The sequence below is a fragment of the Salminus brasiliensis genome, chromosome 1 (genome assembly GCF_030463535.1).
Source record: "Salminus brasiliensis chromosome 1, fSalBra1.hap2, whole genome shotgun sequence".
Taxonomy (NCBI): Eukaryota; Metazoa; Chordata; class Actinopteri; order Characiformes; family Bryconidae; genus Salminus; species Salminus brasiliensis.
In genome coordinates, this window is record NC_132878.1 from 21,069,925 (window position 1) to 21,097,141 (window position 27,217).

The 27,217-nt window shown below is 39.9% G+C and overlaps 2 protein-coding genes across 3 annotated transcripts in view; both read left to right on the top strand.

Moving 5' to 3' along the window:
* The window catches only part of fdxacb1 (ferredoxin-fold anticodon binding domain containing 1), a 7,888-nt gene extending 1,988 nt beyond the window's left edge, over positions 1-5,900 (top strand). For both annotated transcript variants that reach the window (XM_072674362.1, XM_072674361.1), the window contains 4 exons: positions 602-758; positions 916-1,119; positions 2,964-3,122; positions 3,260-5,900. In XM_072674362.1, the coding sequence (XP_072530463.1) occupies positions 602-758; positions 916-1,119; positions 2,964-3,122; positions 3,260-4,313 (1,574 nt within the window). In that variant the 3' untranslated portion in view covers positions 4,314-5,900. The remainder of the gene's footprint in view (positions 1-601; positions 759-915; positions 1,120-2,963; positions 3,123-3,259) is intronic.
* A 2,183-nt stretch (positions 5,901-8,083) lies between these two features.
* On the top strand, positions 8,084-25,738 carry alg9 (ALG9 alpha-1,2-mannosyltransferase). The gene is made up of 15 exons (XM_072693705.1): positions 8,084-8,242; positions 11,408-11,543; positions 12,464-12,598; positions 13,054-13,124; positions 14,156-14,244; positions 15,337-15,472; positions 16,328-16,415; positions 17,488-17,593; positions 17,701-17,823; positions 18,476-18,630; positions 19,524-19,653; positions 21,128-21,275; positions 21,514-21,643; positions 22,332-22,462; positions 24,811-25,738. Exons 1-15 carry the CDS (start codon positions 8,097-8,099, stop codon positions 24,932-24,934), a joined length of 1,848 nt encoding a protein of 615 aa, XP_072549806.1. The 5' UTR covers positions 8,084-8,096; the 3' UTR covers positions 24,935-25,738.
* Positions 25,739-27,217: the final 1,479 nt, after the last annotated feature.

The window sequence follows — 27,217 nt, forward strand, 5'->3', positions numbered from 1 at the left end:
TATTTTATTTAACTGCTGAATACAAATCTTGTCAAAAAAGGCCAAATACAGCAAAAAAAAATAAATGTAATCTAATTTCAGCACCATGTGCAGTTTGTTTATTTTATATTTGCACATAAAAAAATTCTGCACACAAATCAGATTGTTTAACTTTGTTTTGCATTTGAGTCGGTCGTTCTACCCACATATGGGTTATCGTAACCCAGTGAAATTTGCATGCTGTTGGTCAAGACAGTGGATGTGCTCTGAAATGGCCGAGGGGGTAAATAGCTTCCTTAAACTCCCTGTTGTAGTTTGTGTTTATAAATATGGATACTAGTCAAATTCATAAGCTTATGTGTCTGCTTTGTTTGTTGAGCCAGTCATCCCACCCACTCTCGAGGTGTCATAACCTGATGAATTTGCATGCCTGTGACCAAGACGGTATGTTTTCACAGTTGGTTGCTACGAAGCAGTCATGGGGATTTAAAAAAGAAGCCTCCTCCATCTCCCAGTTGTAGTTAGTGGGAGGCCCACTGAGGTGGCTTGATGAGAGACAGTAGCATAGACCTAATAACATGCTAACAAGTGTGCGCTTGTGGTTGTGTTTGCCTTCCCGCAGGCGCTACAGTGCTTTTCGAGGTGGACTGCACACACTTAAAGGAGCATGAGGTCATTCAGCATCACCTTTACGACTGCATCATCTTCAACTTCCCTCACTGTGGCCGCAAAAGCGGAGTCAAGAAGAACCGTACCCTCCTGGCCAAGTTCTTTGGGAGGTAAGTGAGGCCCTGGCAAACCCCTAAGGATTTGTTGGGGTTGTTATGTAAGCCTGGCAGTGTTACACAAGAGTTATAGCGAGGGGCTGAAAAGCTGTTGAGCCTCTTCAGCGGCAACGCTTGTGACGGACGCTCTCCGCTCGTTTTTGCTTTCTAGCTGTGCGGAGGTGCTTAAGGACAATGGGGAAGTGCACGTGGCTTTGTGCAACGGACAAGGTGGCACTCCATATGACAACCCAATGAGAGAGTGGCACAATAGCTGGCAGGCAGTTGCCATGGCAGCAGAGGCAGGCCTCATCCTCAGTGATATTCGCCCATTTGATCGTGACAAATTTCAAGGTTACAGATGCACCGGTTACAGGTAAGCAGTTTTTCAGAAATGCTGGAATACCTTTATTTTGACCATCTGTTTAAATATTAAACAAATAATGATTGAAACACTTGCTTTTGAAACATGTGGGCCATTTACACCAACCAGCCACTTCCCTAACACCTTTTATCAGCTCTGCTTACCATATAGGGGCATTTAGCTAGTAGCTTTATAATTACAGACTGTAGTCCATCTGTTTCTCTGTATACTTTGTTAGCCTCCTTTCACCCTGTTCTTCAATGCTCAGGACCCCACAGGACTGACCACCACAGAGCAGATTTTATGTGGGTGGAGGGTCATTCTCAGCACTGCTGTGATATTGACATGGTGGTGCCTGGTTTGGTTTTTATCCCAATCCAGTTCTGAGTGTTTGTTTTAACCATGATGTTTATAGCGCCATCTGCTGTCTTCAAGGCATCATAAATGGACAATATTCTCAGCCAGCAGCAGTAAGGACGTTCTCAGAAGGTGAATAAAGGAGATAGAGTCTGCAGTGTAAAACTATTTTACAGCAACTTTATAAAACTATTGCTAAAACGTTTTATCGGCAGTTAAAACACGGCTCCTTCTTTGGTGTTAAACCAGCGATTGGAGGCTAACTCTAATGCTAATACAGGCGTTATAGAAACCCATGTCATGGCGGTTTAGGCCAGACACAGAGGGATGAACACTCGCAGAGATGGGTCCAATGCAAGTAGTTTATTTAACCAGAACAAGACAAACAAAAGGGGGCAAGTGAGACAAAAGATAAAGCAGCAGCTAAAGGGCATAAACGTGAATACAGTGATCAACAAAACCAGAACATGGCAAACAAGAGGGTGAAAACAAACAGACCTGAGACCAGGGGTTTAGCTGGGGAACCAGCTACTTGGCAAGAGCGGCTAGGCCGACCCAACCTGGAACTGCTGCATGGCAGAGGGAACGAAAGTCATGGGTATAACTTAGCAGATAGCGAGCAAACCTCGCTGAGTCCTTGAACCGCCAGGTGGCTTGCTCGCAAACGAGAGAGTCGAGCCGAAGCTGGCCTAAACACACCGCGGTCAGAGATAGGAACCTCTCGCGCTACCTCAAGGTTCCAAACCATTTATCTAGTTCTCGGCAAGGAGCTCTGTAGCCGAGCTTCTTAAGTACCCCCCCGTCTCAGGTGAAATGCATCAACTAAACAAGACGTGATAAACCTGAACCAAAACACTGAACTGATGCATTGAATCAAACATGAACGGAAACACAACAAAAGTCTGCTCAAAATCGCCCAGGGGGAGGGCGCAATATAGAGGGGCTGACAACCCAAATCAGAGTACCAGACTCACCTAACTAATGATGTGAAATACATTTATTAGTCAACAAACAACACAGTCCAAAGTGTGTAAAAAATGCAGTGTATCTTATCTAAACCGTGTGGTTCAATTGTTTGTACAAACACACAGATCTGACCGGAATTGGCTAATACTCTGCATTAAGCGACTTGGGTCGGATTAAGGAGCAAAACCTCCCTGATAACAGCACATAGTAGTTCATAATGTTATGGCTCATCTGTGTATGCATATTTATATACATTATTTGTGTCATTGTATGTGTCCAAAAATGTCCTAGACTTTCTCTTCAAGTGGACAAGACACTCATAATGTGTCCTTATATTTAATGTTTACATGTAACACGTTACAGTGTTTTATTTTTGATCATTTTAGACCAGAATATTCTTGCAGTGTAAGCTTATAAAAGTAATGATATGCATGTTGGTTGAATATTACAGTCTTAGCAGAAATATGTGTGTTTGTTTGAGACTATGACTATGAGCCCGGTTGTTTATTGCATGCACGAAATTACTAATGCAGGAGTCAGGACAAAGGCTTTCACGTAGAAGGGGCACTGAACCACATTTTTACCCGGAGCCTGCCCTACACCATGCCAGAGAAGCTGAAAATAGTCACAACAGTCGGAAAGGAGACGGTTAGTTACGAGGTTCCAGAAGAGTTGAGTGAATATGTGAGCAGGTAGGCATGCTATTCTGTTACTACACTTTAAAATTGGGACTGTATTGTTCGTACGTATACATATTTCCCACCCCAATAGTTGTCAGAACTTTTTAATATCTGTTATAAATATACTACACTGTTCATCTCTTCATCAGGGATTTCCTTGGACAACAGTCACACCATCCAGTAAAACTTGTGCTGGAACAGTTGCTTAGAGAGATTAAATCCTCATGGCCGGTTTGCACAGTGAGTGGCAACTTCCCAGAGTTAGTGAACTGCTGCCCAGAGAACCTTCGTTCTTGTGGCTTGACGCTTACCCCTTCTGAACTCTTCTGGATCAAGCCAGTTGAAATCCACCCCCTTGACCGATGCGAAGATGGCATGAACGACTGTGAGCCTATGGAAAATCAGCACATCTCTGGTGGAAGCTGTGCTCTCCGGCCGTCTCTGTTACTGCACGTGCAGGAGATCATGCAGAACGAGGACTTCAGCCCTGGAACTCTTCATGCATTGAGTGGCCTGGTCTTCCAGAGAGTCCCCATATCCCCCAAGCGGTACCCTGCCTACCACCAGCTTCTCCTTGTTGGTGTATTGCCCTCCAAGTCCCAGCCCCTCCAGTGCCTCAGAGACTGTATGGAAGCCCTGCTCTCACCCTACAATGTTACCTTCAAGGAGGAGCAACTTGGAGAGGAACGTCAAGTCTGGCTAAACTCCCAAGACATCCAGAACTTTGGCAGGATTACATCCGTTCCTGTCCCAGGATCCGACTTCCAGGGATCCCTCCAGCTTTGTGTGTTATTGCTGAACATAGACCACTTGGCCATGTTAACCTTTTCCATCCATGACTGGCGCCTGCTGTGGAGCGCTGACCCCCGCTTCCTTGCGCATTTCGAACCGCGGGCTGCCGGCCCGTTCCGGCCCTTCTCGCTATACCCTGCCAGCTACTCGCATGACATCAGCTTCTGGATGGAACCGGACAGCTTTGATGAGCTGGACTTCCATGCTGTGGTGCGGGTGGCCACAGCCGGAGCAGTCAAGGGCGTAGAACTAGTGGACCGCTTCCGGCATCCGCACATGGGCCACGCAAGCCTGTGCTACCGGCTGGTGTACACGTCGCCTGACCGCGCGCTCTCCCATAGCCAGGTGCTGGCTCTGCAGGATCAGCTGCGCAGGCTGCTGCCTCTTCGCCTCCAGATTACACTCAGGTAAAAAACCCATGAGGAGGTGATCCAAAGGCATAGTGTTTACAACTCCAGTCGACATGAACTTGAATTGGCATTGGATAGCATTGGATGCTTAAGCATGTTAACTAGGGGTTCTCCGCCTCAGTACCCCACACAGTTTCGGGCATTTCCTGCTTTAGCACATCTGATCTTAAACCCATTCTTAAGCAGAATTAAGTATACTGGAGCAGGGAGTGCTTGAAACCGTTCAGAGCAGTGGGTGTCCCTGAGGTTTAGAGGATTTTATCATGGTCTCTTTGTGAAGTTAGACCACTGGGCTTCTCCAGGACCTAAAACAAGAATTATGTTTATGTCTATGCTCTTGTAACTGTTCTTCTTACTTTGTAATCCCTCATCTACTCAGGAGTGGAACATTTGGCTTTTTTTAATATCTGTGCAACTACCAAAACTTTGTTACTGGGTATTTACTTTATTAATGGGTATTATAGGCTGAATTACTGAACAAGGAGGAATATTAAAATTTGGCATTCCGAATCCTCTTCTTGTGCCCTTCCTGTAAGCTTACTGTCTGCAAACTCCATTTAGGAACCATTACTACAAGTTACAGTACTTAAATGCAGTACAAGTACAGTAAAATGCATTCGAAGATGCACCATAAGATACACCACATGGCTACTGAAGATCTAGGTTTGCACTGAAGTCTCTATTGTTGTCATTTTGGAATCGCTATAAATTTCATGTTCAGAACAGAAAGTTTTCAAAGACAGAAATCACATTTTGTTGCTGATAAAAGAACACTTTTATTTCATAATTAGGGATGCATGATTATTACCAGTCATTGTCGGACCGATGTTTAAATTTGACCAATATTTTAAACTGATATTTGATATTTGTTGTACCCTGGAACAGGAGAATGTTTTGGTTTTATTTCTCCTTAAAGCTGATCAAGGTAGAAGTATACATTTTATAAATGTTTATGCATCCCTAGAGCTGAGCAATTCATCACAAATTCATCAAGAGCAACATTCAGAACCTTTAATCAATGGAATCTCGCCCATATCGATCATTAAATTATTATTTTTAAGTTAGTACTGTCCCCGTATAAACATGTGTAGTCACGTCACTCTGCCCCATCCAATCTGCAGCATGAAAGCGGCATGGAGGAGAAATCAAAAACCAAGCCAGCTAAGCAACATGAGCAGGTTTATATAATTAGGTTCATTAATCGTAGTCGAGGTAAAATGTTCAATGAATCGTGATCCAGGTTTTAGGTCATGTCGCCCAGCACGACGCATTGCTATCAGCAGATATGTGTGTGAAACTTATTGCATATCAGGACCGACCCTCAGGTCCCATATAAATGAATCCAGAATGCTTAATGTTTTAAAGTGGTGAGAAATTTCTGAAAGAGATGAGTTGACAGAAAGTGATTCTAAATAGACTTTGGACAGAAAAAGTCAAAATTTTCCCTAAATTTCACAAAATGTTTCCTAAATTTCAAGTTTTTACAAATAATGTGGGGAAAAAGAACAGATCATGTGATTAACAATGCATGACAATGTGGGCAATGTGATGTTTTGTTATTACTGTGATTAAAAAAGATTTTTTGAAAGCATTTTTGTCAAAATGTTATTTTATGTATATATCATAAAGTGTTAACATATCATTAGGTGTCCAAATTTGTTGCCCACACCTAAATGCTTGCTATAGTATAACTTTTATCCATCATTTTTGCTGTGTTTCTAAGACATCATGTGTATTCACCTACAGAGCTGCTAGAAATGCTGCCCATTTTTTCTAAAGGGTTTGGAGTTAGATTTTTTTTGTGTGTGTATTTTAGTAGAATGAGGCATTTCTATTCTGTTCAAAATGTCTACACTGGCTGAATTGAGTCTCACAAATAATAGCCAACAAGACTATAAGTGATGATTTCCATTCAGGGTGTTAAGCTTTGAAGATTTTTTGGTATGATAACCAGGTTTTAAAAAAATATTTCACAATATCACAGTAAGAAACTATTTACATTGGTAAACTATTGGTAAAAAATATTAAATGATGAAATCATAATATCTACTACACATTACATTATTGATACATTATCCTTTAAGTTATATTTATCCTCATGGAACATCATTTTGTAAGTGAGCTGAGAAAAATACCTATATATATATATATATATATATATATATATATATATATATATATATATAACAGTAATATGAGGGATGGATTGGAAGACTAGACATTTCACTGTGGTGGTTTCTTTTCTGCTGACATCACAACCCCTGTTATCAGTGGCAAAGAGGTAATAATCAGGTGATGCCTATGCACTGTACCAGATAAGCAAAATATGAATCTTACTTATTGTACCTTTAAGTTACTGTTAATAACTATTTTTTTCAGGTTTTATCTAAATGCTGATGCTGCATGGTTAGGTATATTTATGCTAATTATTATATTATAATTATTAGTCTGCATTTCATAATCAGAAGTGACTTTCAGAACAGTGACACGTATCTTATTTCATCTTATTTTTTTGTTTTTAAATATACAGTCTTCTGCAAACATTTGGGCACTCCTGGTCAAATTTCATGTTGTTCACATCCTGTACAGAGGCACTTCTGCACATTCTATACTAATACAGAACTTAATTTAACATAGTGCAAAAACATTACATGTTGTGTGTGAATGTAACAGCGCATCAACTATGTCTTATATGTGGAATTTGGAAAAGAAATGGGACTTTTAATGGGGCTCTAAAATGTACACATTGAGGTTTTTCATATACAGGATTTATTCATTTATCTTTTACTTGACCGTTTGCAGAAGACTGTATATAATCCCACAGGTTTACACTGAAAATGCTGCTACATACAATGATGATTTTTGTCTTTTGAATGAATTTCTTTTGGGTTTTACTGTTATGATTATGGTTTCTCAAGAGGGACTGGAACTGTGTTTGTGCAGTTTTGTGTGCAAGTGTTTCAAATAGTTGCTTCTCAGAAAATCCTACATTTTCAGTGAATTGCCTGGATATACTTGAGCCCATGGAATGGGACTTCTCTGAAATCCAGATTAAACTTTCTGAAAAGCCTGAGTGTTCACGTTTTGCCTTTATTTTGGTTATACAAGACTCTTTATTAGGTTACACTTTGACCCTTATTGTTTTTTGGTGGACTGTTCCATTTTTTTTTAATCCCACTTGGCCTTTATATTAAAGGCTCAGGTCATGCGTTATAGCCATAGAGTTATTATTATATCATATAGAGTTATAGACAGCTCATCCAAATTATAGGAATGTCAGCCAATGTGATGAATGTGCTGTTTGGGTGGGGTGTTAATGGAGTAAATGGGCCTGATGTGTGCATATAATGCTAAATTTGGTGAAAAATAATGATTGCATTTTTGTAACTTCCACAAAAATAAAGTGCATATTTTTATTCGTATCACAAGCAAGAAACACCACTGGGTCCACCTTACAAATTCACTTTGCTGTATAATTCAGGATTAGGAATATAAAATACATGAGTTCCGCCACCACTGGTAGCTACAGTTGAGAGTGTGGGCTGCTGGGAAATGTAGTTTTAGTGACCTGTAGTCCGAACTAAACCAGCCTTAATTTTTTCAACAGAGGGTCTCTGTGGGCTGAACTAACTAATAGCCTGGCTTTGATAAACCTCCGGATAAGAAAGCTCTTCTACATGTCAGAAGTCACCTAATTACACCGCTGCCCCAGACAGACATGGCTGCTGTATGTAAAGCGAAGGCGCAGCTGCCCAAACGTCGCCATGACGGGCCATTAGTAAACATGGCGACGAAGGGAGTCCGTCAGCGCAACAGACGGGGAAGCAAACAAGACGCCAACAACGTGAACAGCTCGGTTGGCAGCGAAAACCGAGCGGTGAAGGACGAAAAGGCAGCTGACGATGGGAAATCCAGTGAAGCGCGGAATGAGTAAGTAGCTACGGCAGAGAGGCGGCATCGCTGCCGAGAGGTCGTGTTGTTTGGGTGAGTGACAGCTCAGCGCTAGCTGTGGCCAACCCCGAAGCCTAGCGATGCGATGGAGTTCAAAACCCCACGAAACACACACGGCTCCTCCAGCGTGGCTCAGTGGCCAACAATCACACATCGTATGTGATCGGGCTGCATGCCTCTCCTCTGATCTCCTCTGCGGGGGGTTAGCTAGCCGAGTTTGTTAGCTGGCTGGGTAACGTGGCCGTTTCATTCATTCATCCCCTCGCTCCTCCTCTGTCACTGTCTGTCTCCCTCATTCTCTCTCCCACTCTCCCTCCTCCTTCTCTTCTTCTGTCTCGATCACTCTTTCTCTCCTTTCTCTATTATTTTTTCTCTCATTCTGTTTCTCTCTCCCTGTCTCTCGATCTCTCTCTCTCCCTCTCCAGTCTCAGGCACCCAGTCTCTCTCATTCTTGCGCGCTCTCGCGATAACTGTAGGTGCAGCTGGAAGATGCGTCTCCACTGTATGCTCACACTGTATCCTCTACCTCGGTCTACTCACTTTTACCATGGACATTTATTTACATTTATTTATTTATTGTCATCACATTAAAAAATATTGGAAAATTAGACGATATACAATTATAAGCCATAAATGAACAAATATAACACACAGGTATAAGATAAGATAATCCTTTATTAGTCTCACAATGGGGAAATTCTCAGTGTCACAGCAGAAAAGGGGACAGCAAGACACTCAGATGCAAAAATGTAGATAAATTACCAATATATACACAAAAAATAATATAAGTAAAAAGCAATAACAATATTATTTACAGGTTATTTACAGGTAACTGCAGATGACTCTTAATTGCACAATGTATTTTACATTGAGGGATCTCTATTCCCTGAACATGTGTGTGTAGTTAAGTGTGTGTGTGTGTGTATGTGGTCCGCTGGGAGCAGTGCTGGTTGTGGAGTCTGACGGCAGCAGGAAGGAAGGACCTGCGATATCGCTCCTTCACACACTTGGGGTGAAGCAGCCTGTCAGCCTGTCTCATGCATGGTGTGGGAGCTGTTCTTCAGCATGGATGCCAGCTTGGCTGTCATCCTCCTGTCTCCCACCACCTGCACTGGGTCTAAGAAGCATCCCAGGACAGAGCCGGCCCTCTGTATATAGAACAGCACAATATAGGTGTACAGTAGTGCAGATCAGGTGGACACGTGCTAGGATTTCTTTAAAGGGACCACGTGCTACATTTGTCTTGTATTTCATTTCCCCCCTAGGTGCACTACAGCATCGCTCATAATCCATCGTTTTTAATACCCTGTCAGACAACTGTTAAAAAGGTGAAACACTTAAGACAGGGTGGGTTAGGCTGAACTTGTGCTGCTATCACACCCTACAGTAAAGAAAAGTACTTAAAGTTTTATCACACCCATGTTTTTTTTTCTCCTGGATGCCACTGAATACTCCAAATTACTTAATGGGTCTCTAATCTGAATCATATGACTGGCGAAGTCACCAAAATCCCCCCAAACAAATCAAGTGCCTGCATGTAACATGGATGTGGCAAAGGGCCTATTTCTTTTCTAGACACATTTATAGTCTCGTAATTTGAGGTGGAGGGGGGATGCAGTGCTTTTCCTGTTAAAACCCAAACTCACCAAACACATTGCTTCAGGTTTGGGGCATTTTTGTCCGCCATAGTAGCAAATTCCAAAGATAATTTCTGTGATAGAGAAACCCTACAGTTCCTAATATTGCCAATGGATAACTATAATTGGTGTCTTGCTTGTATTGGGAGCTGCTGTTCTAAGCAGTTATTCTCTATTATTATTATTATCTTATTTCATCTTATTTTTTTGTTTTTAAATATACAGTCTTCTGCAAACATTTGGGCACTCCTGGTCAAATTTCATGTTGTTCACATCCTGTACAGAGGCGCTTCTGCCATCATTTATGAGGCACAATTCTGATAAGCCTACATACAGTAAATGCTGCTAGCAAGCTAACATTCCACTTATTGATCTAGGGCACAATCTGCACAATCTTGGGGAATAAAAAAAACCCCCAGATATTTTCATCAGATTTAGCCAAAAGTCAATGACCCAACATGTCATGGTATTAATAATGCGCTCTGTGTATCCAAGATTGGAGTACAATTATAAATATGTAATCTGTCATGGATTTGTCATGGATCATGAGGATGGTACCAATTTTCCTTTGATGTGATTGAGTTAATTGGTCTTATGTGACACTGCACATCCTGCGATGTGTCTATTGCACATGCACCCATTGCAGTGACAATGCTAAAACGATACATTGTGCAGCCCTAAGCAAAGTCATAGTCTACTACTTCCAAGCTAGCTCAGCAGCCACACTGTACAAAGCATCCTCTTTGTTTGAGCTATTTTGGTAAGGTCGCCAGGGCCCCTTAAAAAAATTCAAGAAACATTCAAAACTTTAGATGCAGTCAATCAATCAAGACGAGTTTAATGGTTCCTAAATGTACAACAGGGAATTTACAACTCGAAAACTACATGGTAAGTGTTTCAGGAATGTGAGATTTGTGACGGTCCAAATTCATTAGCCTAGAATTTCCTATCCTATAAACTAAAGCAGCAAACATTATGTGGATGATGCATTTGGGGTAAAAGAAAAATAAGGGTATTTTGACTTTTAATCAAAGGGTATTTTTTAATTATTCTTTAAAGGCGTAGGAAAAGGATGAAGGATGATGCTGTTTGTTACACATAATGTAATATCTGTTGCTGTCATGTAAAAACTGTATTAGCCTTTTGTGGTGTTGTTGACTTTTTAAGAATTGAAATCTGGAAGTTCTAAATCTTTTACGCTAAGTCTCCCATAACAAGTTGCCATTTTGGAGATATGAGGTTTTTGCAGAACAGCGAATATATGCAAAATATACAAGGATGTGCCAAGATTACTTGACTTGAGATTATTTGACTTGCCTGACATCCTGACATAGCGGTTGCACATACGTAACAGTGGTACATATTAGTCCAGTAGTAGTACCATGTTAATCTGATACAGGAAGTATAACCTTATCCAACCCTCCTGCACTGTCATTCCCTGGCTGCTTCTTAGGTATTACCCAGAAAAGCATATTACCTCCTATACCCAACCCCTCTATCATTTCAGGTTTTCTGGCAAGGGAGGACAGGTTTGGGCTCCGGAAGGCTCCACAGCCTTCAAGTGCCTGGTGTCTGCCCGCTTCTGTGCTGCCTTGCTCAGTAACATATCCGACTGTGACGAGACCTTCAATTACTGGGAGCCGGTGAGTTGAACAGTGGATACAGATGGGTGTTCTTCTGTTGGGCTCACAGTGGTCAAAATGCTCTGTTTGGCTTAGAATTGTTCAGAATGAGGTGCATAGAAATACATATATAAATACATACACAAAAGATCTCGTCAGTCTTTGGTTTATTAACTGAATTAGGACTAGAATACAAAGTAATTCCATTTCAATTCCAGTTCTTGAACGGTGCTGAAAGAGGGTGTATTAACTGGAAATGAGCCATATCTGGTGTCCCATGTCCATAAAGTTTTTGTCTGTTTTTGTCTGTTTAAGTAAATGATCTTTGTTCTGATTGGTTGTCCTGTATTGTATCTCAGTGAGAAAGCAGCTTAGGCTAAAACTCACCTTAAAGCTGCAAAGTAAATGAGTAGGCTTACCTGCTGTTGGTTAAATAGAAAAATACATGTAAATACCTTGATTTTTGTGACATCCCAGTTGCAACACTTAATTTCAGGTTTACTGGACTGTGGAGGGAATCATATGTTTGAAACTTTTACCACATTTACATTCTGCACTAACAAAAATAGAATTGGGCCCTTTAATGACATGTGTACATGATGTAATTTCGACAACCAACCAGCAGTCTAGATCTTGTGACAAGCTTAGTCTGCTGGTACTGTAAAGACCAGTTAATTAGGTATTGCAACTAATTTAAACTTTTGTGATCACTAAAGTACTAAAGTAGTTCAGTCATAAATGGGATGCGACATAAAGGTCATGAAAATGAATACCCACCCAGGCTCTTGCTTAATGCTCAGTATTTTGTCTGTACTAGCGTCAGCTAGGTCCTGAAGGTGACGTTGTGTTTCTCAGTATAGGAATCTGTGATATACATTAACCTTTGGTTACTGATGAGAATATGCCTATTATTCATCATTTCATCTGTTTTAACTCTGCAGACACATTACTTGCTGTATGGAAAAGGGATGCAGACGTGGGAGTATTCGCCAGCCTACGCCATTCGCTCTTATGCTTACCTGTGGCTCCACGCCCTTCCTGCTTGCTTTCATGCCAAAATACTGCAAACCAACAAGGTAAAGGCTGTAAACGGGAAACTTTAAAAAGTCTGTTGCCTGGTGCGTACAAAGATGTCATTGTTGTATATCATGGCTGTCCGGCACAAACCACATATCTCTAAATTCATAAATTTACAGGAGAAGGAAATATCTTCTTAACATTCAGTAGACGTTCATGTAAAAGATTTTATTCCTAGTCATTTTGGAAGATTTCTCTTGGTCTATTCATCATGAAATTGTGCAGCATTGAAAAGCTTTTTGCCCAACATTGTTGATGTACAGTTACATGACATAAGGATATAGTTTATTCACAAATCTACATAACCACTTACCAACCTACATACCTCCCTACCCCAACCACGCACCCACCAATGATGTAATGTGACTCAACTTGTGGACCAAAACTGAAATTGTTGAAATTGTTTTGTGCTAATTAGTGTAACATTTTGCAATTTCCTCATGTTCTCTTTCAGGTCCTTGTGTTTTACTTTCTCCGCTGTGTGTTAGCGTTCACGTGTTGTGTCTGTGAGCTCTACTTCTACAAGTGAGTACTGCCGATTGTGAGAGACTTTTATAGATATTACCTCACATATCTCACATGAACACAAAAAAATGGCACACGACTTAACAGTCCAATCTCAGGATAAGTAGAAGTTAAAAGTTGTTATTGGTTTTTGTGTACTGTGCAAATGTAATTACGCAGTTAGTAACATATTGAACCTAAAACAGTACTTTTTAAATCAAATTTAAATCTAAATAAAATTAGACATTAATTTCAAAATCTGCACGTTTGCATGTTTCAGTGAGCTACGACTGAGAAATAATTTGTATGTAATCACGCCCTTCATGTGGAATTGCTTTAAAAATGACTTCCTAGGATTAAACATGAGCTTTCACAGCTTAAATCATGTTGCAGTCACATGCAGTTGAACACTTGAAGACAAGCATCTCATATTTTATACAAATGTAATATTTTGAGATCAGATCTTTTTTGACATCAGCTAGTTATGTTAAATAATCTCTAAATAATTACAATAGCACATAATAAGTAAATACTGATTAATTATGCATATGAATTTCATTTTTTAGTTTAATTATGTATGAATTTCATTTTTTAGTTTAATTATGCATATAAAGACAACTCGAGTACAAGGGGTTAAACGGTTGTTTGTAGTATAGTTTAGTTTATTTTAAAAGAAAATTGCCATGAGCAATTATTTGTATCTCATCTGACACCAATAAGTCATATAAGCAAAGTGTTATTTCATAAATGTTTTAAATAATTGGTCCGATGGTTAAATAAACACATAAAGCATTAGACATTTTCTATTAATTTGGAAATTATTTTGTAGTTAGATAATTTGGCAATTATTTCATGGTTCAGGCACACATAAACACAGACAGTGACCGTGCCCAACAGCGGCAGCTTGCCGAGCCTGGGTCATCAATATCCCAGTGCTCTAACCGCTGAGACACCAGAGTGTTGTGACCTGTGATCAATGTAGAATGAGCACTGTTTGCTTAAGCTATAAAATGTAGATGCTAAGTGTTAGTGTGATTGTGTGTTGATTGCAGGGCAGTGTGCAAGAAGTTTGGCCTGCACGTTGGACGCCTCATGCTTGCCTTCCTGGTCCTAAGCGCAGGGATGTTCTGCTCTTCTGCAGGTGCATAAATCAACCCTTATTACCAGTATTACAATTGTGCTACTATATACACTACTATACCAATATATATATATATATATGGGCAGTGGTGGCTCAGCAGTTAGAGCTCTGGGCTATTGATGACAGGGTTGTCGATACCCAGGCTCAGCAAGCTGCCACTGTTGGGCCCTTGAGCAAGGCCCTTCACCGCCTTTGCTCCCCGGGCGCTGGAGTTGGCTGCCTACCGCTCTGGGTGCGTGTGTGTGCTCACTGCCCCTAGTTCATTAGTGTGTGTGTGTGTGTGTGTGTGTGTGTGTGTGTGTGTGTGTGTGTGTGTGTGTGTGTGTGTGTGTGTATGTGTATGTGTATGTGTGTGTGTGTGTGTGTGTGTTCGTGTGCACATAGCACAGTGACAGATACGTGCACCTTTACCTTTACCCATATATGTTCAGTTTCTACCACTATTTAGATGATTTAATTATTTTTTTTATTTTTTATTTTTTTTACAAAATTATGATTTTTTTTACAAGGACATTTTGTCTATTATTCATCCACATAGGATTTTTGACATATATAGATAGATAGATTGATGTATGGGGACACTTTTGTTAAACCCTCCGGTAATTTACATTTATGAATAAGCAAACATTAAGCAATGCTTTTTCCCCATAATATCATGATTATTATTAGTATTTTTTTATTATTAATCTGGCCCAATGCATCTTTAAGTGTCTGCATACTGAAAAGACTCTATATTGCAGGATATGATGGAACATTTACTAGCATTGTCATTATCACTGGATGACTGAAGCCTGGAGCTCTACACATCGGTTTCACTGTGTATAAGACTGAAGCTGATGGATTTTAACAGAAGAGTGTGCGGTCCATCAAAATGACTAACATGGTGGATTAAAATTTGACTAAACTTACAGAGAAACTGCAGGAGTAATTACCTCACCTCCATATGTAAAACCAATTCTTTCCAAATGGTAGCATGAGAGTAGATCAGTGTTATAGTGCCATCTACTGTGTAGAAGATGGAAGCACCATGTTTACCATGCTTTTACAGACTGATAATCTGCATGTGTGTGTATGTGTGTGTTCCGCCCACAGCGTTCCTGCCCAGCACGTTCTGCATGTACAGCACAGTGGTTGCTATGACTGGCTGGTTCCAAGGGCGGCCCAGTTTGGCTATACTAGGTGTAGCAGCGGGGGCCATTGTGGGCTGGCCCTTTAGTGCTCTGCTGGGGTGAGTACCAATCAGAAGGATACAGAGGAGCGCAGGGCTGTTTCATGATTTCTGTGTTGCATGATTTTAATTAGTGATGCACTTAAATGAAGATTCTTGGCTGAAACACGTCCTAAAAGTAAGGACACACTTTACCAGTTTTTTTGTTTAGTTTTTCTTTGTTTTTGTGTAAAATGTAAAAAAAAAAACTAATTACAGTGTAATGGCAGACTGGGACTGTATTTTTTTCATAAATACAGTCAAGAGGACAAATCTGAGCTGACAGTAAGTAAAAACAGTATAAATAGAAAAAAACAATAATGTGTATGTCCAATTCTGACATTCTGTAGTAAGGCTGTTTTTTGAGAAAGAAAATAAAAAATATTTATGACAAATTTTAATTTAAATAACATTTTATAATTCTGTCAATTCCTTTATTTTGCTATTGAAGAACTATGTTGCAATTCAGAATCTGGAAATATAGGCTTTAGCGCAGCGCACACTGGACAAGGCACATTTTGTCATCGTTTTCTGCCTTGTGATATATTCATATCACCCATAGGACATTGTTAATAATTGGCCTGCGAAATTGTCCAATCTCTTTGTTGGATTATATGAATGCCTTAATAAATTAGAAAACACAAAAAAACACTCCTCTGGAGCTGTGATCGATCAGAATTAGTAATCGCACTGTAAACAAATACTGTGATTGATCGGAGGATTTGTTTTGTTTTGTCCTTCCCTACTGAATCTTTTATAGAATCAGATTTGTTCACTTAACATTGGGAGCACATGTACGGAGGTCAGCGGTCTCAGTACCTGGGATTCATTTTTGTCAGTTGCGGGACTCCAGCAGCCTTCTTTTGTCTGTTGCAGAATACCCATTGCTTTTGACCTCCTCTTGTTGAAGAAGAAGTGGAAAAGTTTCATCACGTGGACACTAGTGGCCCTGGCCCTCTTTCTGGTGAGGACAGATACTTTATTCTTTTATCACTGACCAATGTTTAGTGAGCCCTTGTCTGAAGAATTCTGAGAAGCTTTTCTGAAAAGGGGTTTCTCATAGTTTAAATCATCTCAAAGCCTTACACTGCTGTAATGTAGCTTACCTTTAGTAACAGTGGACCCAAACAGAACCATAAATGACCACAATTTATTTTTACATAGCCGAAAGATAGCGAGACAGTTATGCAACACGTCTTCAACATTGTAAGCACAAATGAAGAACTGTCATAAAGAGAATCAACAGTTATTATATTATAAGTCTATATTAAAACAAACAAATTAGCAATATTATCATGAATAATAGCATCATGTCTTTTCGGAGACACATTTAGTACAGAAATGTATATTTTTGCTAATTTAGAATGTGATAACAAACCTTCCCGCAATCCCCAAAAATGATCTCGGATACAATCAGAAAGTGAGGAGGACATGTTCCTCCCAATGTCCCATTAACATTGCACCTGTGTGAATTAGCCGTTAAATCAGCTTATATTTCAGTTCTGTGAATGTATTTACTGAAACTGCAAAAATCAGTAAAGCAGCTTTAATATCTCTGTTTAAATGTTATGTAAAATGATCAGGAACATGATCAGGAATGTAATGCTATTTTGAGCAACAACAAAATATAATGTGCTTGAAAAAGTGCTATGTGCTTGTAGATTAATAAGGTCTTGTTTGAGAATTGTAATAAACCCATTTTGAGGTTACTTTTTAGTTTATAACTTTATATTCTAGTTTATAACTTAACTTATATAAGAATATTTATAAATGCCTGACCAGTGATATTTTAAAAATCCCAATTTTGGGATTGTGTAAAGCATAGTTTACAATAGGTCTATTATAGTCTGTTTAATTTTGTTTTATCAGAATTTATTTTGTTTATATTAACATTTAGTTAGTATCAGAATTTTTAGGTGCTTAAAAAGCTGTGTCTGGGTCAGGCATTAGGGAATGGGGGGCATTAGGGAGTGGGAATGAATATGAATTCTCTTTTTTGTGATCACGACGTACACTTTTCTCTTTCTTTCTCATAGGTTCCTGTAGTTGTAGTGGACAGTTACTATTACGGGAAGCTGGTTGTTGCACCCCTTAATATAATACTCTACAACGTCTTTACTCCACATGGACCAGATCTTTATGGTAAATATAGAACCTCTCCCGCCCAAATGCTGTTGTACATAAGAACCTAACTTTACCACAACATTACTAGTTCTATGCCGAAACTTGATTTTCTTTGTTTCTTGCAGGCACTGAGCCTTGGCACTACTATTTTGTGAACGGTTTCCTCAACTTTAACATTGTGTTTGTATTGGCCTTGTTTTCCCTTCCTCTCACGGCTCTTATGGAGGCTCTGCTTCAGAGGTTCAATGGTGAGTGGTGTGTGTGTGTGTGTGTGTGTGTGTGTGTGTGTGTGTGTGTGTGTGTGTGTGTGTGTGTGTGTGTGTGTGTGTGTGTGTGTGTGTGTGTGTGTGTGTGGGAGGCACTTTTAACATAAGCAGTAGTTGGGGGGGAAAAAATAAAAGAAAACTAAGCACCTTCTCCAAAACATGTGAAGCCAGCCAACCACTTTTTGTGCTGCCCGACACAGCACCATTGGTCAATTTTGCTACATCATCTAACAGATAGCCCTCTTTGGCTGGGTGATAAGAGGAAGGGAGAAGAGGAAGAGAGCAGCCAGAGTAAGGGCAGTTAATGTCATATGTTTAATGTTTAAACTGTTAATGTTTTAACAGTAACTAGTTGTTACTCTGTCACAGTACATTACAGCACAAGTCATACATAAAAAACAACCAAATCTAATTTTAGAATTGTTTTTTTTGCCTCCATTGTCTTTCGCATTGACTCTGCTTGGCTTGTTGGTGCTTGCTGTGGCAGTTAAAATATACTGCACTTTCAAAACAGGCAGTGATTGATTGGTTAGTTGATTGATTGATTGATTTGTTCCACCAAAATAGAAAAGTTCTAGTGGTGATTATTTTAAAGACTGTTTACACTCTAAATCCCATAATTCCTTCTCTGCAGTGCAGAACCTCGGCCGCCCCTATTGGCTGACTCTGTCCCCCATGTACCTCTGGATGCTGGTTTTCTTCACTCGTCCCCACAAGGAGGAGCGCTTCTTGTTTCCCATCTACCCCCTCATTTGTCTGTGTGGGGCTGTGGCCCTCTCCTCTCTTCAGGTAACACAGCACAGTGCAGCACAGTTGTTGATGTTGAGGTGATGAACAATGGCACATGACCAGCCAGGACGATCACTAACATCGCATGAACACAGCAGACCCAGGCGTTCTTGTTTATATAAGTACACTATATGTACCAAATGTTTGTGGACACCCCGTCTAAAAATGACAAAATGACAAAAATGAACCTTTTGGCATCATGCCCAATGCCAGGCATGGGCTAGATGCGTATAAAGAACTGTGTGCTCTGAATTGATGGTCCATTTCAATACTTTTGGGATAAGTTGGGGAGTTGGGGATCAGATGGAGTGTTTATCATCCAACATCCTGACCTCACTAACGCGCTTGTCACTGAATGCAATCAAATTCTCACAGCAGTGGTCCACTATCTATTAAAAAAAGCCTTTCCTGGCCAGTAGAAGCAGTTACTCCAACCAAAGCAAAATTAATGTTTTATAAATATTATTGATTTCAGAAGAAACAATGAATGAGCAGGTGTCTCAATACTTTTGTCTATTGTCTTCTGTTTTAGCTTCTTGTCATTTTTGCTTGACATTGACAATATCTTTGTGTATTTACCTTATTCTACATCTATATACATATATATATATATATATATATATTATTGAGAAAATAAGTGAATGAATTCTCTACTTCCAAACATTTCTACTTTCTGCACATTTTAGCAAGTGTGTTCTATGTAGGGATGTGAACTTGCCCCCCCTTCACCATTAGCTAACCTGCAGACCTGAAAGTGGACTACCCTTTTAAAATGCTCCATTTCAAATGCTGTTTAAGCTGCTCTATTTAAAAACTCTGTGTTTCTGGTGAATGCCGTAATTTCCATGTTTTGCTAATGCACTCTGTCTGTCCCTGTGTGTCTGTCCCCTCAGAAGTGTTATCACTTCATGTTCCAGCGCTATCGTCTGGAGCACTACACCATCTCCTCCAACTGGCTGGCTCTGGGCTCCGTGCTTCTCTTTGCCGTGCTCTCTCTCTCACGCTCTGTAGCTCTCTTCAGAGGTGACCTCAAAATCATGCACACAGCACTGGCATATTTAATATGTACAACTCTGCAGCATGTTTCCTTTAATGCCATAGACTGCACAAAGTCCTGTATGTGGACACACACTTCAGTTGTTGACTCTTAAAACTATGTAATTCCCATATTAATTTTGAAGCATTTACAGGGTTTTGTCTAGTAGTTACTGAATAATGAGTCTTGAGAACTGAAAAACCTGCAAAATTTCAGGGTATTTCTTGTCTTAACTGCACAGTTTAAACTACACTAGAGAAACATTAGAACCACACTTTTAGAAGTTAGAATAGTATTACTCTGAAATTGTTTCACACCTTAAAATACCATCTGTAATTGAGCTCTGAACTGTTGTTGAAGGTCTTGGCTTTTATATATATTTTTGTGTATGTTTATTTTATTGGCAGACAAATCAGGCACAAAAACACAATGAACAAAATCAAATGTTTAAGTCCACCTTCATATTATCACTTTAAACCCTTCCCACCTCCCTCCCTCCCCACAACAGTTGCCTTTAAATGAGTATGTAAACATAGTATTTATATTTCATAATGAGACATGTGAATGTATAAGTAAACCAAAAAGGTTGGCTTTTAAAGCAGAAATCGAAACTCTAAAAATGAATTCCTTACTTAAGGAAGTTAGATTGGGGCCCCGAGTGGTCCGGTGGAATAAGATGCTGTCACTATGACCAGAGGATCGCTGCGCTGCATAGCCAGCCGGGGCTCCCTGAGAGAGCACAGTTGGCCATGGCACTTTCTCCCACCTCACTTCAGTGTGCTGCTGGTCGGCACTGGCATCAGCTGGCCGATGCATCAGAGCCAGGTACACAGTGCTTTCCTGCAAGCACGTTGGTTGGAAGTGAGCATATAATCTGTTTCTCGACAGATGTCAGTTTCTTTAGTATTCTACATTTTAGATTCACTCAAAATACCATCAAAGTGATTCGCAAAGTCCAAAGAAGTTGAAGACAATAATGTGTGGCCTCAAGAGATGACTTACTTGCCCAGGAAAAAATGGTGCTGTGATGGCATGGAATGTTATAATGACATAGAACTCAAAGATTTAAAAAAACAAAACAAAAAAAACCAAATAATAATAATTATTATTATTAGTTTATCAGGGGAAAAAGAGTAAAATATGTTGGTCCATGGCTTTGTTAGGGCAGTGTATGGTAGAGATTCTTGTGTTGTTCTTTTTTCTTTTTTTTTACAAATTAAGATTACACAAATTATTCAAATGATATGAATATAATACAAATATTTGTAATATTTTAATATTTCAGATTTTGCCATTTAAATGGTGTGATTCAAACTACGTGTTTGATTTATTTTTAAGGTTTGGGATTAGGGGAATACTATATTGATTGTGATTAGTATTTTGTTCTATTCAATTTCATATGTTGTAATTTCTAGATTTAGTTTTGAAGGTGTAACTTTGTCATGTGTGTAATTCTTGCAGGTTATCATGCTCCTCTGGACTTGTATCCCGAGTTCCACCGTATTGTCAAAGACCCGTCAATTCACACAGTGCCTGAGGGCAGGCCGGTCAGTGTGTGTGTGGGGAAGGAGTGGTACCGCTTCCCCAGCAGCTTCCTGCTGCCCAACAAGTCAGTACAGTTCTGCAATTACAATTATTTGAACATTGTTTTTTCCTCTTTGTTATAAGGATGGCCTGATCTGAAAGTAGGAGCTGATCCAGGAATATTTAAATGGATTATTATGTTTTATTATTACTTCTAGATTATTATTATTATTATTATTATTATTATTAGATCAGGATATCACTACATTCTTGTCTTCATTCTTTCTGTTCTTACTTGTTTGTGTGTGTGTTCGTTCTCACAGCTGGCAGCTGCAGTTCATCCAGTCTGAGTTTCGGGGGCAGTTGCCCAAGCCCTACGCTGCAGGACCTGACGCTACACAGCTCAACCCCACAGACATGAACGACCAGAATTTGGAGGAACCATCCCGATATGTGAGTGACCCCTTCCTTTTGAGTTCATTTTGGACTCCACTCATTTTTTTTTTTAGCAGACAGTGGAGTTTATTCAATGGAGATGAATCTGTAAATGTGTAAATCTGATGCTAGAAAGGTCACATTAAGGATTAGATAACTAAAATACTACAGTTAAGGAGATTGTTAGACTCTTATTTAAAGCCATTTTTGCATATAAATGGTTACTGAAGTGGGAAGTTTGGGACAAGGGTTTGATGAAATTGAACTTATGAAGGACACAAACCTAAAAATAAATAAATAAATAAAATCTAAAAATTAATAGTCTTGTCCATTCATGACTCGATATCTCAGAGAGCATAATTGGCCTTGCTCACTCTGCTAGTGGATAGGGATAAGCACAGCAATTAAAAACAGCATAGCATGTTATGGTGAACACCATTATGACTGTGTTGATGTACAGCATAAGAGATCAAACCGCAGTAGCTGATTTCTTTGCAATAACATACTGTTTAAAAATCACTCCAAAAAATCATGTCATATCTTAATATGTATAATACCTCAATGACCATTGTTTAATGTATATTTTTTTTCCACATGCAGGGATTTTATTTATGTACTAATTATTTTATAATTATTTCTCATCAGAATGTTCTGTATTAGTACATTTGTTTTTTGCATGTGTAAACTGCTTGTTTCTCCCCATCAGGTGGATCTGAAGCATTGTCACTATTTAGTGGACTTGGCCACAGACATGGAGGCTCCGCGAGAGCCGCGGTACACAGCTAACAAAGACGAGTGGAGCGTTGTTGCAGAAAAACCTTTCCTGGATGCTTCAAAGTAAGAATATTCTCTTATAGGCCTCTAATATGGCCTGTCCAGTGACCTTGTGTTAGCCGCAGCACAAAAAAGATGCAATGGCACTTGAAGAGCACATTATCCTTCATCCGTAAGGGCTTGGTAACACTGTATGTTGGAAGGAGATCTAGCTAGTGGGCAGAACTAGGTGCAACTAAATTGCTGAGATCTTTGGGTAAATTTTAGAAAAAAGAGAATTAAAGAAAAACAAGTGAATAAATTGTATTTCCTTCCTAACCTTTAAATTATATTCCATACAATGGCCAAGCTTATACCTGCAAGGGTTACTTTTAACTTTTTTCAAAGAGCAGCAATCAAATAAACAAATTCAAGGAATAATAAAATCAAACCAAGAAACAAGGCATTCTTTTTTTAAACAGATACACTCAAATACAAAAAAAACAAAGATTGTTATCAACAATATCTACAGGCTGCATGTCTGCTTAACCACCATTAAAATGCTGATATGTCTCTAAATGTCACACGCAGGTGTATTAGATTAGGCTTAGAATGAAATCCTGATGGAGAGCCCCCCTCAACTAATCTGTTAATGCTGCCTGTAACAGGCAAGTTTGTCCAATAGAGGACGCCCTACAATAACATTAAAATCTCATGACCTCATCGCTTATAAGAGTCTGAAGATCGCACATGCGGCCGTTCTCAGTGGGTGTCTAACACTGCTCAAGTAGCCGTCCTTTAAAATGTCTTTCACCTAGCTTCTGAAATCCTAGTTATCTCAGGAACGGAGTCCATTACAGTGGTGATGATTGCAGTAATAGAGAATCAAAAGCCCCCCCCCTGCACAGTTAGGCTGTATGACAGGCTGTACTACAGATCCAAAGCAATTGGTCTCAATTAACAGCTGCTGAAATTAGCACGCTACGTGTGCCCTTGTTTGTACAGCCCATTGAAACGGGATCAGTTGCATCTAGCCTCTATGAATCCTGATTACATGGAGATTTTGGCCAGTCCCAATGTAGCGGCTCCTAACCAAGGTCCTGGAGTGCTGCTTCCCTACTCGAACTAGAGCTGAGTACATACATTCCGATTTAATACATATACTTATATACATAGAAATATGTAAGCAGATAATTGCAAAATAATAAATAATAATAATAAACAATAAAAAATATTTTCAGCAAATCAATGTAGAGTTACACTGATATTTACGTTGGGGAACTGCACTTCAGTTTCTTCAGTCTCTTTAGGTAGTCAATGGTGGTTTTGAGGTATAGCTTGGATCATTACCCTGTTGTAGAAGCCATCCTCTTTTCAGCCTCAGCCTTTTAACAGACAGTTCAACTTTTGCATCCAGGATTTGCTGGTATTTTGGTGGAATTCATTCTTTCCACCACTGCAGTATTGTCAGTGCCACTAGTGGCAGCACAACCGAAATATATGACCCCATTTATCACGATTTACAAACATACCATTGCTAATTGTGACCAAAAAGTTATTTTCAACTTCATCAGTCCACAGCACTTGTTTCCAAAACTCATCAGGTTTTTCTAAAGATTCTGTATAGCTTCCTGTAAACTCTGTGTCTTGTGATCAGGTTGCAGGGAAGGTTTCCTGCTTATAACTCTCCAATGAAGATTGTTTGTGCAAGCCACGCTGCACATCGGAGTAGTGCTCCGCCCTCTTGACTCTCCTTAACTTTAATGCAGGTTTTTGGTAGTCTCTTGGTGGTTTTGAATTGCAGCTCTATGTAAGAGTTTTCCTGGTGTCCGGATCTCAGCTTGACCTCTACAGTTCCCGTGAAGTGGCATTTCTTAATGACAGACTGCACTGTAGAAACTGCAAGCTGAAAACACTTGGCTATCTTTTTATAACCTTCTCCTGCTCTTCTGGGCATTGATTGCTTTATTTTTCAGAGCTTTAAGCAGTTGCTTAATAGAGCCCATGGTTTGAAGATTCAATGCAATGGGCTAATCCTACCAATAATGTTAACAATTATATATTATTATATTTTTGACACAAAGTGAAACTGGCACCTGTCTTTTTATGTTGCATTAAAATTTCCATAATGAATGCACCAATAGAAATGACCTGTAATACATGCAATACATTACATTGACTTCTATTGAAAGTTTCCTTCTCCTGTAAAGTAATTATTTTTTAAGTTTTTTGTTTGCATGAAGTGTTTATGGGGGAATGTTGGGTCAGTGTACCATGGCCTTAACATACCAGATCCCACTAACAAACTTAGGAAAGACTTGAGTGAGTTTTGAGGTCAATTACACCAGAGGTACTCCAGGAATAGGGTTGGAAAGTTTTTCGGAACCGAGGTGATCTTCATCTTTCTTCTTTGTTTTTTTCTTTCTTCATAGATCGTCCAGGTTCTTCAGGGCATTCTTCATTCCATTCCTGTCCGAGCATCACACTACCTACAGCAGATACGTCATCCTCAAGCCCAGACGGGTGAAACATGGCAGGAGAAGAACGCAACCCTGATGCTTCATCTTCTTTTCTCTCCAAAAACAAAATGCATCCTTTGTTTGCTTTTCAGGTTTTAGTTTTTCTGCACTTAAGCCTGCATCAAGAACCTCCCATCGAACCTCCCTGTGTGAGCGTGAATATGCAAGAGTAAGACAGAAACCGTGTAGTATCTGACTGTATTATGACTGATTATGACTGTTCCCAGTTCCCACCCAGGCCACTGGTAAGTTGCAGCATGGAAGCTTGAGCTGTTTGCCCACCGCTGGCCATCCTCTACCCCTTTGCATTCCATGACTTTTCTCCGTCCCCCATTCCGTTGTCTCGCACATAGTGCATTACTACTGATGTAAGCTGCGCTCCGGCCTCTTTGTACCTTTATGACAGAAGACGATCAGCAACCCCTTTAAGGACCACAAGTCCCTTCTTTGTCAGTGTCCCGTGAATACATCTTCATGCTTTCTTGACCTGGGTTCGAACAATGAACTCAACCTAGCCCCAGGTCACGGTTGCCGTCATCCGTTGTCTTGGGTGTGTGGAGTATACATGCATTTGCGATCGCTTGTCTTGTGTGTATGGTCCAGGTCCTGCTCTGTTGCAGCTTCTTTGGCAGGAGAAGTGACACCAAAAACTCTATCTGGTTCCTCCTGTTTCTCTTTCTGTGAAACTTAAACATTGGGTTGCAAAATGGGTGGTGGACCAGGGCATGTTACTCGTTAATGTGCTGTCATGTCTTGTCCTCAAAAACAAACAAACATACAAAAAAAATAATCTCAGTGTTACTGTTTGATGGAATCAAATAAAGAGAGTCTTGATGGGTGATGACCAAGACCATTCCTGGACTGAATGACCAGAAAATGCTAATATGTGCCCATGTCAGACTAAGTTTTACCCTTTAATCACTAAATGAACACTTCATGGAATATGGATCTGAATAGCAAAGAGTGGTTTACTCAGCATGTTAACATGGCTTTGAAAGAATTGAAGACCAATTGCTGGCCTGTCAAAATAGTATATGAAATGGTGTAATGATAATATGGCTAACTTTGACAGAAAAGCAGGGGAGCAAGTTAGGAAGAGGTCACTGTTTAATGCTAGCTAGCTAATGGTGTGATGATAATATGGCTCTCCTGGTCTTTTAAAGTTAACCAGTTAGCAGGTTTACAAATGTTGTCTAGTTAAAGATGAACCGGTTCACATAATTCACAATTTGGTGTGATTAGATAAAGTGTCTACTGTAATGACTACTGTCTACTGGAATGGTGGAAAATATGTATGTGTAAATGTTTCCATTTTTAGAGCATTCAATATTATAAAAGTACAACATTTTATAATCAGTGCTATCCTAGCTTTTGCAAGTTATACACTTCTGAGCACATATCAGATTACATTCATATTTAGCAGCATTAGCATTTACGGGTTTAGTAATACTTGGTTAGAGTTCCCATGAGTAACGTGAGATACTGGAGAAACCTGAGCCGGTACCGGTACCTACGTCACTCAGTAACTTCAAGCTTCTCCCTCATGCTCTCATTGCTGGTTCTATAGGAAAGAGTGGCCTAATGATTCTGGCCTGCCACGTACTCACAAGGGTGCTATTATTTATCCTGTACAGAAATAATGCTGGTTGAATGTAAACATGCACAGATCTTTCTGTGAGTGAGTAAGTGTGTGTGTGTGTGGTGTGTTTGGCTTGTGGGATTATTAAGCTGTACACAGTGACGACACATTAAGCCCCGTGACACTACAGAGAACTCTGATCCTTTTTAAATCCTGGCACTGACGCTATAGCTGGTGACGCAGAAGCCCCTTTGAAACTTAGATGAGAATTTTTTCCAGCCTTGCTCGCTACGTGTTATTACTGCAGGCTTAATTTACCACTGTCTTCAGCAGAGAGACGCTCTCCAAATAAGTGCACATGGCAGCGGTGGTTTCACGACACGGATGAAGTCAAATGTTTAATGTAAAGCACCTCTGTATAACGTCTTTTGTGTTGTCATTATGGAATTACATCATTGTCTATTATTTTTCTCGGTGGCGTCAGACGCTCTAGGTGTAATTCCTGGGAGAAAAGTGTGTGACACCATGTGTTGTGATTAGGGGCTAGATACGTTCCAGATGTTTTCTGGCACACTTTTCGAGTGTACTCGTTCTGGTGCTGATATAAATGTTCTGTCAGGCCAGGACCTCAAGAGCTTATCTTCAAGGTGCAGTGTTCGTGATTCTTGTATCAGTATCATTAACAGGGGCGCCATATTGGGGGAGAGGGGTTAGGATGATTCTGGTAACTGGTAACGTTTC

What these genes read in the sequence shown, in the direction of transcription:
- alg9 (XM_072693705.1), top strand. Translation starts at nt 8,097, where the DNA reads ATGGCGACGAAGGGAGTCCGTCAGCGCAACAGACGGGGAAGCAAACAA. An exon ending in AGCTTCCTGCTGCCCAACAA is followed by an intron (nt 21,276 to 21,513) that starts GTCAGTACAGTT and finishes TCGTTCTCACAG; the next exon opens with CTGGCAGCTGCAGTTCATCC. An exon ending in TGGAGGAACCATCCCGATAT is followed by an intron (nt 21,644 to 22,331) that starts GTGAGTGACCCC and finishes TCTCCCCATCAG; the next exon opens with GTGGATCTGAAGCATTGTCA.